Here is a 15271-nt window from a genome sequence, read left to right on the forward strand (position 1 = left end):
AATCGCACTGAATGGTTCTGTGCTTACTGAAGGGATAGCTGTGGTTTTCAGCAAGGTTAAAGTGGCAGTTCTCTCTGTCCAGGTTTTCAGCTGTTGCCATGGAATCCAGGAGACAAATGAGCTGCACTCACTTTTATCTACAGGAAGAGTTATGAGATGGTTACAACATGTGTGTTTGGTGAAACAGGACAGGCTGCAGGATTGCATCTTAGAAATACAAGTCAACACCTTCAGCTGACAGTCACTTAGCAGCAAAAACAAGAGGGAATAAACATACAGAACTGTGCAAAACTCTTCAGTCATTCTCTCTCTAAGAGCCAGACTATCTTGTAGAGTTTCATCTGGTCTTCATCTAAAGCTCTGCTGAAAATTTGTCCTGTGTTAAGCCTTTACTGGCAGCATTTTCCTATGGGATACTGCTAAATAGTTTCTTTCTGGCACTTCTGGAATGCAAAACCAGCTTGAAATAAACAAATTTATCATTTTTTTCTGAATTCTGGATATAATGAGGCAGTTTTTACCTAATGTATTCCAAATTAGTGCAAACTACTCTGGCAGCATCAAGCAAGGTCATATTAGATACTGAACAGCTGTTGCAACTTGGTTAAACCTTGGACCAACTTAAGAAATCTTGTGAAATGAAAAATAAATCATTTGAAATGCATTTTAAGTAAAATGTGGCACCAGAAAACAGAAAATAGGCTGTCGTTGGATCTCTCAGGGGGATAGGTAGCTAAACCATATGGCAATGTCACAAACGACTCTACAGACACAAATTAACATTTTTCTAAAAACTTCTCAGTTCACAGACCTGAATCCCATCTATAGGCTGCAGGGTGACTGAAGAATTTGGATTCTGGACAATCAAAAGCAAGAGTACCGAGATTTTATTCCCTGTATGTTAGAACCTTTTGCAATTTGTCCGATTGCATTCTATAAGTGCAAACAGGATCGTATAAACTATTATTAGCCAATAACTTTGGCACCAATAAAAATAAAGAAAATACAAAATTGCTCAAAATGCAATAATGCAAAAGCAAGAATAAATGTATTTTTAGAATAAATTTTACAGATCTTTACCAGGGGTGTCAATATGCGTGAAATGTCCTTCATATGAATGAAAGCAACTTTATTGGGAAGTCAATCACAATAAAATTCAGTCTAAGTGAAAACAGAAACTGTAAGAAAGCTAAACAAAAAAAATTATCAGAACAAAAGATGAAGCAATTAATATGCCACTCAAACCATTAAGCCACCTAACATTTGAGAGCTCAAAGAATAGTTTATGTCCTGAAAATTGTTCAGATTATTGCTTTGACTTCAATGGGAAACTCTGAAAAGGGAGTAGTTTCACTTTTATTAAACAAAATGCCTGCATTCCTCTTGGAACACTTGGCTGGAAAAGGATGAAAAGCCAAAGATTGGAAACTACTGATCAGCTAAGACCATTTTTCTAGATTCCTTCAAACAAAACATAAGGGAATTAGGTGTGATAAAACATTTTTTGCACTGTGCTAATATTAACAGCATATCTTCACAGACAACTTTCAATACAGCCCCGCTCAAAGGAGTTATGAATATGATCATTCTGTTCATTCTCTCTGCTTCTGCTGGGTTACACAATTCATCACTGACAATTTGAATCACACAAACACCCAGAATAACATTCTAAGGTTCCCTGTCACTTCAGCATCCCACCAAGACATCCAGCTGAGGGAAAACATCTGGGGGCTGTTTTTTTTTCTCTGCATGTGGCAGGATTTAATTGGTCAGATGTTGCAAACTGTGCACCTGGATAAGAGACACAACTCCAGCTCTGGGCCAGCCTTGACAGGTGCAGGAAACTGGAAGGATTACGACCACCAGCTCTTAACCACTTCAGCTGGTACACTAACATCTTACTAGCATATTCAAATGTGCTTTTGGAATCAGAGTTCGATTTGCTCAAATAAGGTTTGCGCTCTGCGTGGTACCGCTCAGAAGCTGCGGTGTCCATTAGATCTTATTTGGCGAAACAAACCACACGCTGTGTATTTATATTCCTAGAACCTTTCATATTTGTTACATTACAACCAGAAACTTAAATGTAGTTTATTGCCGTTTTGTGCAACAGATCAACACAAAGCACCGTGTGGTACTAAAGTGAAAGGAAAATGTGTGATTTTAAAAATATAATAAATAAAAATCTAAATAGTGTGCCAGACCAACTACCTTTAGAAATCATCTAATTAATGAACAAAGCTCTGTTGGCTTCATCAGAGTGTGATCTCCAATTTTCAAAAGGCCTCTTTGCTTAAGCTGCTGCCTCCATGACCCAATCCTGGGTTAAGCAGAACATCATGCATGGATGAATGGAGTCTACCAGTTTGTGATTAAATCTCATAAATCCATCTGTTTGATGCAACCCTTAATGCATTAAAACTATTAAGGAACACAGATCAGGAAGGTCATAAAGAAAATTGTTCAGAAGTTTAATTATGTTATGACAAAATATCCCAAGCTTTAAACTCTGACTAAGCTTTGAACTGTCCATATCTTTAAAAAGTTAAGAGTATGACACAACTGGAAATCAAGCAAGACACGGCTGTCCAATCTAAATGACACAACATGTCTTGACAGAAATGCAGCTAAGTGTCCAATTGAAAATTTTGAAAATTGCATACATTTTTATCTAAAGACTACACATGACCTATTTACACAAATTTCTATCACTTTACAATTATCTGTAACATAAAATTCCAATGGAATAATAATATTTTATTATGTCATGATAAAATTTCCAAAAATTGGAATATGAGACATTGAATTGCCTGTCCAAAAATAAATTGATAGATAATCATCACTGTGATTTTCCAAAATAAATAGTTAAGAGAATATCATTGGACGATCAGATATTCAACCCATACTGATGGAACAAGGGTCAAACAACTAGCATAAATCAAGAAAAGGAACATCTGAGGAGATTCCTGAATCTACTAAAACTGCGTTAAGAACTTTGAAATGCCTTATTAGACAGTAAGGTACAATTAATCTAACTCAAACACTGAGTGAGATTAAGTCGGAATAAAACATTGAGAGCACAAGGGAAAACCACTTATCAGTCAAGTTAATGAAAAAAGGGCACAACTTCGCTAAGAAGCATGAGTATTGAATGGAATGCGGCCATGTGGGCCAATGAGTCTATTTACCCTGTTCCAGAGTTTTGGGAGTATCAGGTTAAGTAGCATCTACAATGCAAGCTGTGGGGACAATGATATGACCTAGAGTTGGTAAAGTTAATCTAGTCTAGGTTCAGCAGCATTATATACTCAAAGAATAATGTTCAGCTGACTTCCTCAATATACTGCAGGTTATTTCAGTGAATTTATTCTTCCCTCCGAGTGTGAGCATATTCTGAGTGAGATTGTGTCACCTGTGCCAAAATGGAATACAATGTAACAACTTTTTCTTTAGATGGGCAGTGTAAAATGGTTGTGAAACAAAAAAAAACTACACATCTGCTCGACTTCAAGAACAAGTCAGATAGAGGAATGGTGGAACTGAAAAAGTGAGGCACAGACGAGTCATTTAGGTAAAGTAAGGAGGGTGTAGTTGTTCAGTTTGGCAGGTTGAGGTTGAGCGATGCTCCTGGCTGGCTCGCCCATATGTCTTGATTGCTACTTCTGGCCCAGCTCTGGGGAGCGAGGGAATATGGTGGGACCGACTATGAAGTGGCTGGGATGTGTGTATGTAGATGAATATCTTCAGTGTGTGTGTTCACCAAGAAAGGGCAAGAAAGTTTATGTGAAAAATAAAGACAGTCAGGGGAGCCAGTGTGTATGAGTGTGCAATTTGGGAAAACTGTGCAATCCATTATTCCTTAACAGGGCAGTAATCAAACACAGTGACCTAAACACAAAGCAGATGAGTACAGATACAGGCTGAGAAGAACAAAAAGTTGGTTGTGTTTCTGCACAAAAATAGGGAACAACTTTGTCTTTGCACTAAGTTGTGTCCTACCTCAATGTTTGCTCTCCAGACTGTTATTAGGATTCTTTATGGCCCCTTGCTAACTGACTAAGACAATTTCAGAATGTTAAAAGCCAGCCAGAACTTACAGGGTGGTTACAGGGTCTTGGAAATGCATATTAAAAACATACGCAGTTCCGAATTTTGCATGATCGAGTGCTTTGATTGCTTTGAGCATGCACAGAAACCCCCATTTGAAGGTCATAATTTCTTCATATTTAAGGGGGAAAGGGGTGGCATCAGTGTCAACATGTCTTTTCTGTGTATCTGGCAAGCAAGAGAACCTGGACTGGCCTAGCTGGTCTAACGCACACCATGCAGCAGTTTCTCTGTGCAACATGTAAGGTTGCTGCTCTGGCTGCATCCAAAACAATCCCACTGCACACTTTTACAACTATAATGTTCTAGATTCAAATCCTGGACTTTTTTACAACCTGTTTCACAAGGTCAATACATAAAACAGAAGACATGCCTATTACAACAGCTAATTAAACAGATTATTACATCTGTTGTTAATATGAAATGTCTTATCAATACCATAAACATCACAAAATGGTCATATCCTGTGCACATAAAAATCGGTACGCCCTGCAATTCTGAAGCGAGATAATGAGAAAGGAAAAGGAGAAAAAAATAGGAAATAACAGATTATAGTTTTGATAATATAATTTTACAAACCAACCTAAAGTGATCAGGAGAACGTGAACTTTAAAAAAACAAACAAAAAACCAGGTGTCTATACAAGACGTCACACTCGGTGATGCACCAAAAACTATCACCTGCATTAATCTCCACATAAAGGCTGAAACTGATGGTGGAGGTACAGAAAGACCCAATATTTATAAGCGACAAGGTCAGGAAAACTTCCCAGTGTATCCATGATATCAGTGAAGAAAGCACTGTGGTGGGACAGCAGAAAATTATACCACTGTTATACTACAGTGTTAAATGTTCTTTCAAAACACCAAAGAAAGCTGATTAAATAAGCACTTGTGATATAATTTAACAATGCGACTTATGAAGAGGGATTAAATCAAACATTTTTTAACAAAAAGATCACAAAAATACAGCAGATGTTGCAGTGCTTAAGCTTGTAAATGTTATGAGTGCATCAGTATGGTCTAGGCTGCCGAAAGCCCTACACTTTGAACAGAGAGAGCCCTGGCCAACTGCGATTTTTCGTAATAAAAGTGATAAATGGTAGAGGATTGCTTTTAAGGTCATAGAGATCCAGTACTTGTTTTAGGGAAGCTGGCAGGAGACAAATTAAACCCAGGTTTCCTTTTTTCTCTTGTTGCCCTGGAGGTAAAAGAAAACTGTACACTCATCGTATGGAAAGAAGTTAATCAAAACCCTCAGATAAAAGTCATTTAAACTCTTCGTATGTACAGGATGACCTTTATAAAAATTGTTTTGTTTTTCATGTGACTGGCAATTTTCATTTAAATGGCATGTAATAGCTGCTCAAATACCAAAGACTTTCTGGTTAACACGAGTCCAAAGGTTCAGGTCAGCAATCTAACTAAAAGAATCAACCTTTTCTCCTGTTCTTCTCTTCAAGTTGGTGCCCACCTCCATTTTATCACATAATTAATCTCTCAAACTCCCACACAGCAGCCACCTGATTGTGTTCTCCATGGTTCATGAGCAAACATAACAACTACCTCCATTCCTCAGAGCCACTGGGTGATCTGACTTATTCACAAATTGGCTTTTATGCTTTTAATCTAGAGTACATGTTCCAATTAAAATAAAAGACAGTGATATTTTATTTACAATTATCTGCAAGAATATTGAATAACCTTCATTTCTTTATAAAGTTACTTTAGTGATTCAAATGTGCTCGTTTGAATTTTCAGCCTAACTATTGACTACTACTTCTTGCACCTGATTATGGCATCAAATGGTGCAGTGTCAACTTTAAGAATCTGTGAGGTTGTGGACAAAAAAAGAATTGTTCACTTTGAAAACCAATCAGTCTCTAGCAGATTAATATTAACTGAATTTTGTAACCTCAATAATGAGTAAATAAATCCAGCAAAGACCTAAGAAAAACCTTAGAGACGCACCATCCTTCATTTGATGTTTATTGTATGCCAGATTTTCAGCTAATATCTCTTTGGGGGTCACCTTGATGATACTAAAATCCAATTTTCTCAGTTAAAATGTGTTTGTTTTTTTTTCACAAATTCAGCTAAAGAAATTAGAACAAACTGACAGGCTGCTGCCGTGTCCGTCCTACGCTGCTGTGATCTGTTCTATGTCTGCAGACTCTTTGGCCACCTCCCACGCTTGCCTACTTTTTTCTGACTACCTACACACTTTCAAATTCAGACAACCTTTGCCCCCCCCTTCTGTGCATAAATACAGTTGAAACCAGAAATGTACATGTACTGTATAAAAAGACACGTAAGCTTTTCTTTCTCATTTGGCAAAATTCAATCAGACTGAGCACATTTGACAACAGTAGTCTGGAAGCACTGTTCTGACTGTAGACTTTTGAAAACAATCTGATAAGTATATGATTTAGTACCACATGCGGAAGTGGCTCAAAACAGATATTTTGAGGTGTAAAACGATCGGAATTGGGCCGTTCTGAAAAAGCCGTACATGGGTCAAAAATTTGATTTGGTCATGTGAACATATCCTTAGAGGTGTTACCTTGACAATTATCCAGAGGTTATGTTTGAAAAACCCCATCACAATAATCAATTAAGCAATTAAGGGCATGGTAAACTAAAATGAGCTCAAGGCAATTTTATTTAAAGAGACTCCATTATCCATTTTATTTATGGTTTCAGCTGTGTGTGGTTTTTATTTACGTTTTATTTATTATTTTTGGTTGTGTTTTATTTTGAATAATTAAAATATCTTCCAGTTGCAGTGTGGAGTGTACTGTACAAAATTAAAGTTTATCAGTCAGCGAGTTGGCATTAATATGCCAATATTAATATATTATTTGAAAACGTTCTTAAAACAACAATATTAGCGTTTATTGCAATAGTTTCTGGGACAATTTATTGTCTAGTATAATTTATTGTGACAGAACTAGGTCTGAATTAAACTCAGATGTTGTTAATGAACCTATCAGAAGCTTACAAAGTCATGACATCTTCAAAAAAAAGGTGTAAAGGCATAGCAATAACGCAGATTCATTGTATGTAAGACTATCTATCTATCTATCTATCTATCTATCTATCTATCTATCTATCTATCTATCTATCTATCTATCTATCTATCTATCTATCTATCTATCTATCTATCTATCTATTAATCCAGGCCACGGATTAGAAATGCATTATATAGTAAAGTTCTTACTGTTACATGTCTTGGTGGTTAATTAATTTTCACAATTTCTTTGAAAAAGTCTAAAGAGAAGAAGGCTTATTTCCCCCCGGCCCATCAGTTTTTCTTGCATAACTCATGTGGATGAGAGAAGCCCTGACACATGACCTGGGGACAGCGCACTGGTGCGTGGCAATGGTACATGAAACTCTGTCACCTCAGATTAATGTGAGAGGGTGAGAGAGAAGGGGGGAGAGGAAGAGAGGATGGCAGAAAGTGATCACTGTCAGCCCTCTCACTCCCCCTACAGGACAAACAAATAAAGAGCAGTCAGTGAGCCGCAATAGGACGGACACACAGTTCATGATAATAACAGAAAAAGTTGCTGGGATGCACGGAACGGTTTGGGAATCTTTTGCAGCTAAAGTCCATAAACTCCCATGAACACCAAAGTATTTCACGCTCAACTGTGAGACTGTTTATCCAACAGACAAAGCTTGGCCCAATCTGGTTCAAAAACTGGACAACAACCAAACTTAGTCAAAGTCCAGACCTGAAGATGCAACAGTTTTTGTTTTGAGATCATGTTTACAATATTTAAACCATGTTTCTTTTGTTACCATCATTGCACAACATATTGTTATTTCTAAGTAATGAGATTTGATTACAGGAAGAGAAACCCAGATTGTCAGCATCTTTATACTCCTACAGCATTGTTCCTGCACAAAACACACCTGAAAATCTTTCAACCATTCCTGCAAGGACACAGGGGGCATGAAAGCTATAGTTACAATTCCAGAATAATAATTTAAGAAAGGAAAACTTGTGTAAGTTTTAACAGTTAAAAAGCTGCATAAGTTTAAACCTTAAAATAACATTTTGACCTACAGCTTTAAAATTTCCACATCCACACAAAGCATCTCATCTTGGTATCTGTTATCTTGGGTTGAAGATAATGTGGCAAAGTTCAGTGAAGTGAAAGCTGCAGGACCCAGGAGTCACAGGGGGCACGCTTAACACCAATATCCAGAGCGACATTTCTGAGACACAACAAAGGAGTCTCATCTTCTCCCTGAAGCAACACCTCCACTCTTTAGTTCAGAAATCTTTCCTCCATTTTTCTGATGGCCATCACTCACAGAAAACAATTCAGAAAAAGGGCTGTGAGGTTTCCTGTCAGTCATTCAAGACTGAGGGATGCAGGGAGAATACAACTATGAGCAATGGAGCAGGGGGCAAACATAGAGAGATGAGACAGAGAGAGGGATGACAGGGAAAAGGGCAAAAGCCAGAGAGGATGATAGGATGGAACGACAGAGATTAGATGGAGAAGGGAGATGAGAAAAATATGTAAGAGTGATAATCCGATATGTGGATTGAGCCCACAGGTGTAGGAGATACAGGAACCAGCAGGAAGCTCACAGGTGCTGCTGCGCGTTGGCGACAAGCATCTGAGCGAATCAGGGAGGTGAAAGGTTCATCTCAAAGATGGGCTGATACTAAACAATGCTGGAGAAAATAGATGTTTGCTGTGGAAATCTACAGAATGATTGTTTTTTTTCTGTCAGCTAGCTACAATAAATGCAAATAGATTGAAGAGGGAGAAGGAGAGAGACGGGCTGCTCCGCATGAGCTGACTGACAGCCATGAATATTTAAACGCCTCTCGCCGTCGCTGAGGTGACGGATATCAGCACGTCAGTCCTGCCTCCGATCCGTTTGCAGCTGCTGCATTATTGGCACAATTAGATGGGGATGAGGTTCCGATTAATTGAATCGGGCTGTCTGTTGAATCCTCCCGGAGCAGCACAGGTCACTTATCCTGATCACAGTGAGCTCTCTTCCTCTGAGTGATTACAAGCTGAAATACTAATAGCAGGCGTGCACACACCCACACATGCTCAAACACGCACACTGACCACATCTAGCCATTAAAAGATTCGATTTAGCATCGACAGCTACAAAATCCAAACATATTTAGGTGGATTATGCAACTAAACTAGCATGCAGGTAAGAAAAAATAAACCCAATCCATCACCTCACCCTCACAATGAAAACAAGCCCCACTGTGGCTTTATAATGTGTCACATTAAAGCAGATTAAAAACTACATTAGCATATTCATGGTGTAGAACCATAACGAAGCTGTCAGGCCTGCAGAGGTGACCTATGGATTTATAAGACCCTGCTCTATTTCTGCTGCAACTCCCAGTGGTTTTATAGTGTGTGAAACTGCAATACCAGCCCCAAAGAAAAGGTACTCACTTTAATGATTTTCTGCAACACCTTTGGCTTTGATTTTCAGCAATAATTGCAGGTGTCCAGAACTTCCCAAAACGGACATGTTGCTTCTTGTTCTGGCAGCCTCCACTGCTGAAACTGAACCAAATCTTTGCTGGACTGGAACAAAGATCCTTGGAGTTGTTTCCATTACAAATGTGCAAAAAAAAAAAAATCAGTCTAAAAAACTTAATTTCGCAATTACAGTGTTCTCATTAAATAAGAAATGTATCTCATCAATATGTCTGTTCACGCAAGTCATTTAAAAACGTGGCTCTCCATCATACTCCAACCACTTCCTGTCATCTTCTTCATATTTTCCACCAGTAGTAATATCCGGATGTTGGTCACATAACCCAAGTGATGCAAAAATGTGTTTCCATCATAGTTTTTGCCAAATACACAAACTTGGGATTTCTCCAAAAAACCACCTCATCCAAGAACAAAGATGTTTTATTGAAAAACTTTTTTTATTGACGTGTTTCCATTAAGCAAATTTATTTTTGTCATTCCAATTTGCACAATTATAAGGAAAATGGAAACGAAGCTACTCACCCTACACACAACTCAGAGTATTCAATTAAGCAACCAGTTTTGGTTTTTGGACTATGGGAGGAAATTGGACAGAACCCACAAAAACTCAGCTATCAACTAATTTGGGAAAACATCTAGTGGTTATTTCACTTTGAATTTGAGTTAAACTACAAAATAAATAAATAAATAAATAAAAACCCCAGCACTGAGTATAAATTCAAGCCCAGGCCAAAAGTGGGGGAAAATCAAGGTGAAGGTGATCAAACCTCCAGCCAATAGACGGCAGCTGGCTGAGGGAAAACAAATCTAACCATACTGGGGATGTTCATTGTGTGCAATTATTGGCCCAGTTGTATTTTCTGGAGTAATTTTATAATTTAACAGTAGCCCACACCAGTTTCGCCTGGATTAATATTTTTTCCCCGTTACCAGTCCAGGATTTCTGGTAGCTTCACACTTAATTTCTTCTTATTTTCCCCTATCACCACGTTCAGTTTGACTCCATTAACAATTTGCAGCAAAATGTGCAAATTGGCCATTTTAAATGTACATCTCTCTTGAAAACATCTTGCCATTTTTGACTTTTTAGAGCCTAATAAATTAAATTTGTGGCTAATTTTATAATAAAGAAGCTGCCTTAAACTGGAACTTCTTATCCTTTATTAAGCAAATACACGAGTTCTTAAATGCTTATATCCCATAAGTACTAAGCTTTATAAAGCTTAAAGTTGGGAAATATGCATTAATGTATGATATAGCAAAATAGTTGTGCACACAGTGTATTTATCTATTTGAGTGTGTATGTATAACTTTGAACCTGTTTGAATTCGAGGAAATCCACAACAATTGTGTTTAAAAAAAGCATACCTGTTGTGTTACAATCATTCTACCTGAATAAAAAAATGTAAAAATGTCACAGATTGAATAAATCAGTTTTCTTTTAACAGTTTCTGAGACAGAGGCAAAAAGCTGAAGAACAGTACCCTCTCCTGGCCTGAACAGCAAGCAGAGATTTTTATTCACACCAGCAGTGGATGAGAGATCTCTGTCTGCAAACGCACGAGCTGGAGAGCAAAAATTAATCACGTTAATGAGCACTAACCTGAGAAACAGACGAGAACTCGGAGAATAAACATAACAAGCTCTCTCCCCTTCCTCAGTAAATAAATCCTTTGCTTGTTCAGCAGCAGCTACTGTACCTCTAAAACATTCCCAACCACACATATATCAGATTTAAAGTTCAATTTAATTAGCAAGCTTCTGGTGATCGACTTACAATGAAAAAGAAGTAACTCAAGCTTGAAACGGTTTCCCCTCTGGAATACTTTACTAACAGATGAGCAAATACAATAACAGCGAAGTATTTTCTCTCTTAAGAGAAACCCACTTTGCGTTAAAAAGTCCGTTCATCATTTTCTGACTTACAATGTTATTATTATATGCCCAAAACAAAATCGGAGCGCCAGGAAGACTCTATAACTTTCTCATTTTCAGCAAATCCAGCAAAGTCACACCAGCAGAAAAGCTTCATCTTACTTGCTTTCAAAAGCTAAATTTTTACCGTCTCTTCCAACTAGCAGAGAAATTATGGCTAAAGAAGTTCATTAATTTGGCACATGTGAATACTGACCTGCTCCAATATGGCATTTGTTTATAATAAGTCATATTACTCATTTAACTGGGAGGATTTCCAGCTTTTTATATGACAACCGTGACAGATAAAACACAACGCAGTGGACAAAATAAGCGCTTGTCTGCTTGTGTATATGTGTGTGTGTGTGCATGCGTGCGTGTGTGTGTGTGCGCATGCGTGTATCAAGACAGAATACACTGTTCTGATTTCTGGACAGGAAATGTGTGAAAAAGCAGACAGTGTTTAGAAGAGAAATACGTCATCAGCATATTCTCAACATGTAGAACACCGTACCTCTTCCTGGTCCAACATGTTGTACTGATGTCCGGAGCTCACACAACGACGAGGGTTCCAGCGGTCGTGGGGTTGACGGTCGTGCAAGGGGGGGTTGTAGATGGGGCGCTCGTGCAATGGGCGGTGGTAGGAGGGACGCTCGTAGGCAGGACGGTCGAAGGATGGGCGATCGAAGGAGGGACGTTCAAAGGAAGGACGCTCGAAGGAAGGTCGCTCAAAGGAAGGACGTTCAAAGGAGGGACGCTCAAAGGAGGGACGATCGAAGGAGGGACGCTCAAAGGAGGGACGATCGAAGGAGGGACGATCGTAGGAGGGACGTTCGTGTGAGGGACGGAGGTAGGAAGGAGCGTGGAAGGGCTGGGCTTGGGAGCGATGAGGGTGGTGATGATGATGATGATAGGAGGGGGGGACGGCACACCTTGCATCTGGAAAAAGGAGAGAAGGTGGGAGAAAAGGGGAAGTTCGGGGGACATACGGAGGGGAGAGGAGGGAAGACAAGGTAAGTGAGGATTTTAGAAAGGAACACAGTGGCACTTTCTACTCAGACATATTTAGAAAGGAATCAAAAGATCAGGTTATATGCATGCAAGAGTATATTCAACAGGTTTCAAACTACAGGAAGGAAAAGGAATGTGAAGGAAGATGAATGATAAGGAGAACATTGTAGCGTTACAGGCATGAAACAGGTTAGCATTGGTAAAGTGTCAGAAGGTGAAAACAGTCCAGAACACAACCTCTCACTACAAACCCAATCTTAATGCATAAAAAAGACCAAGAACACATTTTAGAAATGCATAATTTTAAAACACAAAACCAGTGTCTGAACTACTCACAGAATATCAAAACATATCTTCTGTATTTTCAGATTTCACATATTAGCTATTAGCATATTAGCATACACATTTTCTGCCATGTCAAAGAATATAAAAAAGTTTGTTGGGATTGTATTTAAATTAGAGATGCAAGTTATTGATTAATGACTTAATCTAAAGTTGATTGATCTTATCAACTGACACACGATTAATTGATAAGCAGTCATTTCCCTTAAAAAGCAATGTTTTCTCTTGCATCAAGAGGACCGACCGTCTCGCTGTAACATGAAGATCTACATTTTTAAAGTTTGCTGAATTAAAAAAAAAACATAAAATTGAATTTTAACATTAGTTTGTGTCAGCTGTGTTAAATACTGACTGACTAAAAAAAAGTTATTTTCTCACTTTTTTTTTTTTTTTTTTACAAAAAAAATAGGTTGAATGGAAAAATAAAAGATGAAAAGAATAAAATTTGCAGCTCGGCATAATGAGTGCTATATTTCAAAACATAACCACATTAAAATAATTTTCTATCCCACCCGACTCTGCCTGGACCCTTTGTCTGTCCTGTTAGGGATCCCTCCGCCGCCATTTTTACTTCTCTAATCAGCTGACAACGGTTATGGATGACCAGCGGCGCCCTCTTCTGGATGGGGGCCGCACTACAACACTAAAACAAGGTCTAGCGCACGTGTGTCAAACTCAAGGCCCGCGGGCCACATGTGGCCCGCCATGTCATTTTATATGCCCCCCCCACCCGCGTTTTATAGGTCCATGATTTACTTAAAATATGTTTTCAGCACGAATTGACTACAAACTACATCTCCCAAAATGCATTCCGATTGTTACCAGCCAACATTACGGCTTCTCACCACTAGAGAGCAGCAGTCACCTCAAGTCACCTCAAGCTGCTTATTGATTTTCCCAGCGAATAAAACTGAGACATCGACAAGCTAACATCAAAATGTCCAAGAAAAGAAACATCGATTTACAAGTAAAACTGTGAATGAAGATGTGTGTGAGTTGGTGTCAGGGCGGCAGGTGGCGCTAGACTTTTTTTGTTATCCGTCATCTTGACCGACAACATTAAAAAAAAAAATCGTTCATGTACTATTTTTATCCGTGAAATTACAATCATATTCAAATCGGCTATTTAGCGCATTTTATGCGGTTTAGTTCATATTCACCGTGAATCCAGATCCCATCACAAATTAAGCAGATAAATGCATCTACATTTTTCTCCGTAGTGACAAAAACCACTGACTGTGGCCTCAATAACTTTTAATAAATTAAATTAAGCGACTTCACTTAAATTAGCATCACTTCACCCGCTGGGGTCTGAAAGCACTTCCTCCTGATTCCCATCTGCAGAAAAATCTGCGCTAATTCATCAGTCAGTTGGCTCTGTCTGGTCCAAACAGATCAACTGAACTCTGTGAGTGTTTTACCCAGCGCGGTCCGGTGTGCGCTTTTACCAGGATTTTTTTTATTATTACCGTATTATTATTTTTTGCGTGGTTTCGCTTCTCCGAAACGGACAGATGTTACGTCTGCAGCTCCTCCAGAGCGCCGCTCTCCTGGGTAACATGCACCCAGATGGCTCCATTTGTTAAATCCGCTGGATGAGTTACTTCCAGCAGTTTTTAATTCTTCGCAGCGGCGTAGCCACGTCCGCAGTGGTTGAGCAGCGGACTGTGCATGTTACAGTCTAATTAACTTCTGCTTCGTCATTTATTTCCTCAAGATAAACTGCCGGCTCCTCAAATGGATTAACACAACGTTGCATTCTCTTTAGTTTTCTCTGGTCTGTAATGGAGACTTGAATTTAACGCGCCATTTCAACCAAAGGTTTTGAATGCGTTTCCTAACCAGACGCTCCAAAGCGTTATTTAACAATATGAGGTGTTGTTTAATTTATTTTTAACATTGTATTTTCATACATTTATGCTAGGGCTGCCCAAGTCTAGTTTCCCAGAGCTACCATCTGCAACTTTAGATGTGTTCCTTCTCTGACACACCTGGATCATTGACTCATTTATAAGCCTCTATGGAACTGAGTTGCTGCTAATGAGGGAAGTCAACCTTTTGTCTGGGGTGTTTTAGCAGGGATGCATCTAACAGTTGCAGTCTGGAGGACTGGACCTGCAACTCCTGATTTGTACCGTCAATGTGGCCCGTTGAGGGAGGCCAATATGCTGAAGTGGCCCTCGGTGAAATTGAGTTTGACACCCCTGGTCTAACGTTATTAGTTAATAGATTTGAACTAATTTAAATCTAATAAACCACCCTATGTAGTCGCTACTCGCCACCCGGCGTACAAGCATGTGACACATTAATAAGGCTTCGTAATAACAGACGGCATACAGAGTTTTCATTTCGACTCTGTTGGACAGCACGGACTTCAAACTTTATAAAAGTGGTGTTTTT

General features: G+C 38.8%; 1 protein-coding gene across 10 annotated transcripts in view; it reads right to left on the reverse strand.

Moving 5' to 3' along the window:
* Positions 1-15271, reverse strand: part of syngap1b (synaptic Ras GTPase activating protein 1b) — a 178237-nt gene that overhangs the window by 115614 nt on the left and 47352 nt on the right. For all 10 annotated transcript variants that reach the window (XR_535669.2, XR_001777412.1, XR_001777413.1 and 7 more), the window contains exon 2: positions 12033-12457. Coding sequence is in view for 7 of the 10 variants with exons in the window: in XM_008430767.2 (XP_008428989.1) it covers positions 12033-12457 (425 nt within the window). In the remaining 3 variants the exon portion in view is untranslated. The remainder of the gene's footprint in view (positions 1-12032; positions 12458-15271) is intronic.

The sequence above is a fragment of the Poecilia reticulata genome, linkage group LG16, assembly GCF_000633615.1.
Source record: "Poecilia reticulata strain Guanapo linkage group LG16, Guppy_female_1.0+MT, whole genome shotgun sequence".
Taxonomy (NCBI): Eukaryota; Metazoa; Chordata; class Actinopteri; order Cyprinodontiformes; family Poeciliidae; genus Poecilia; species Poecilia reticulata.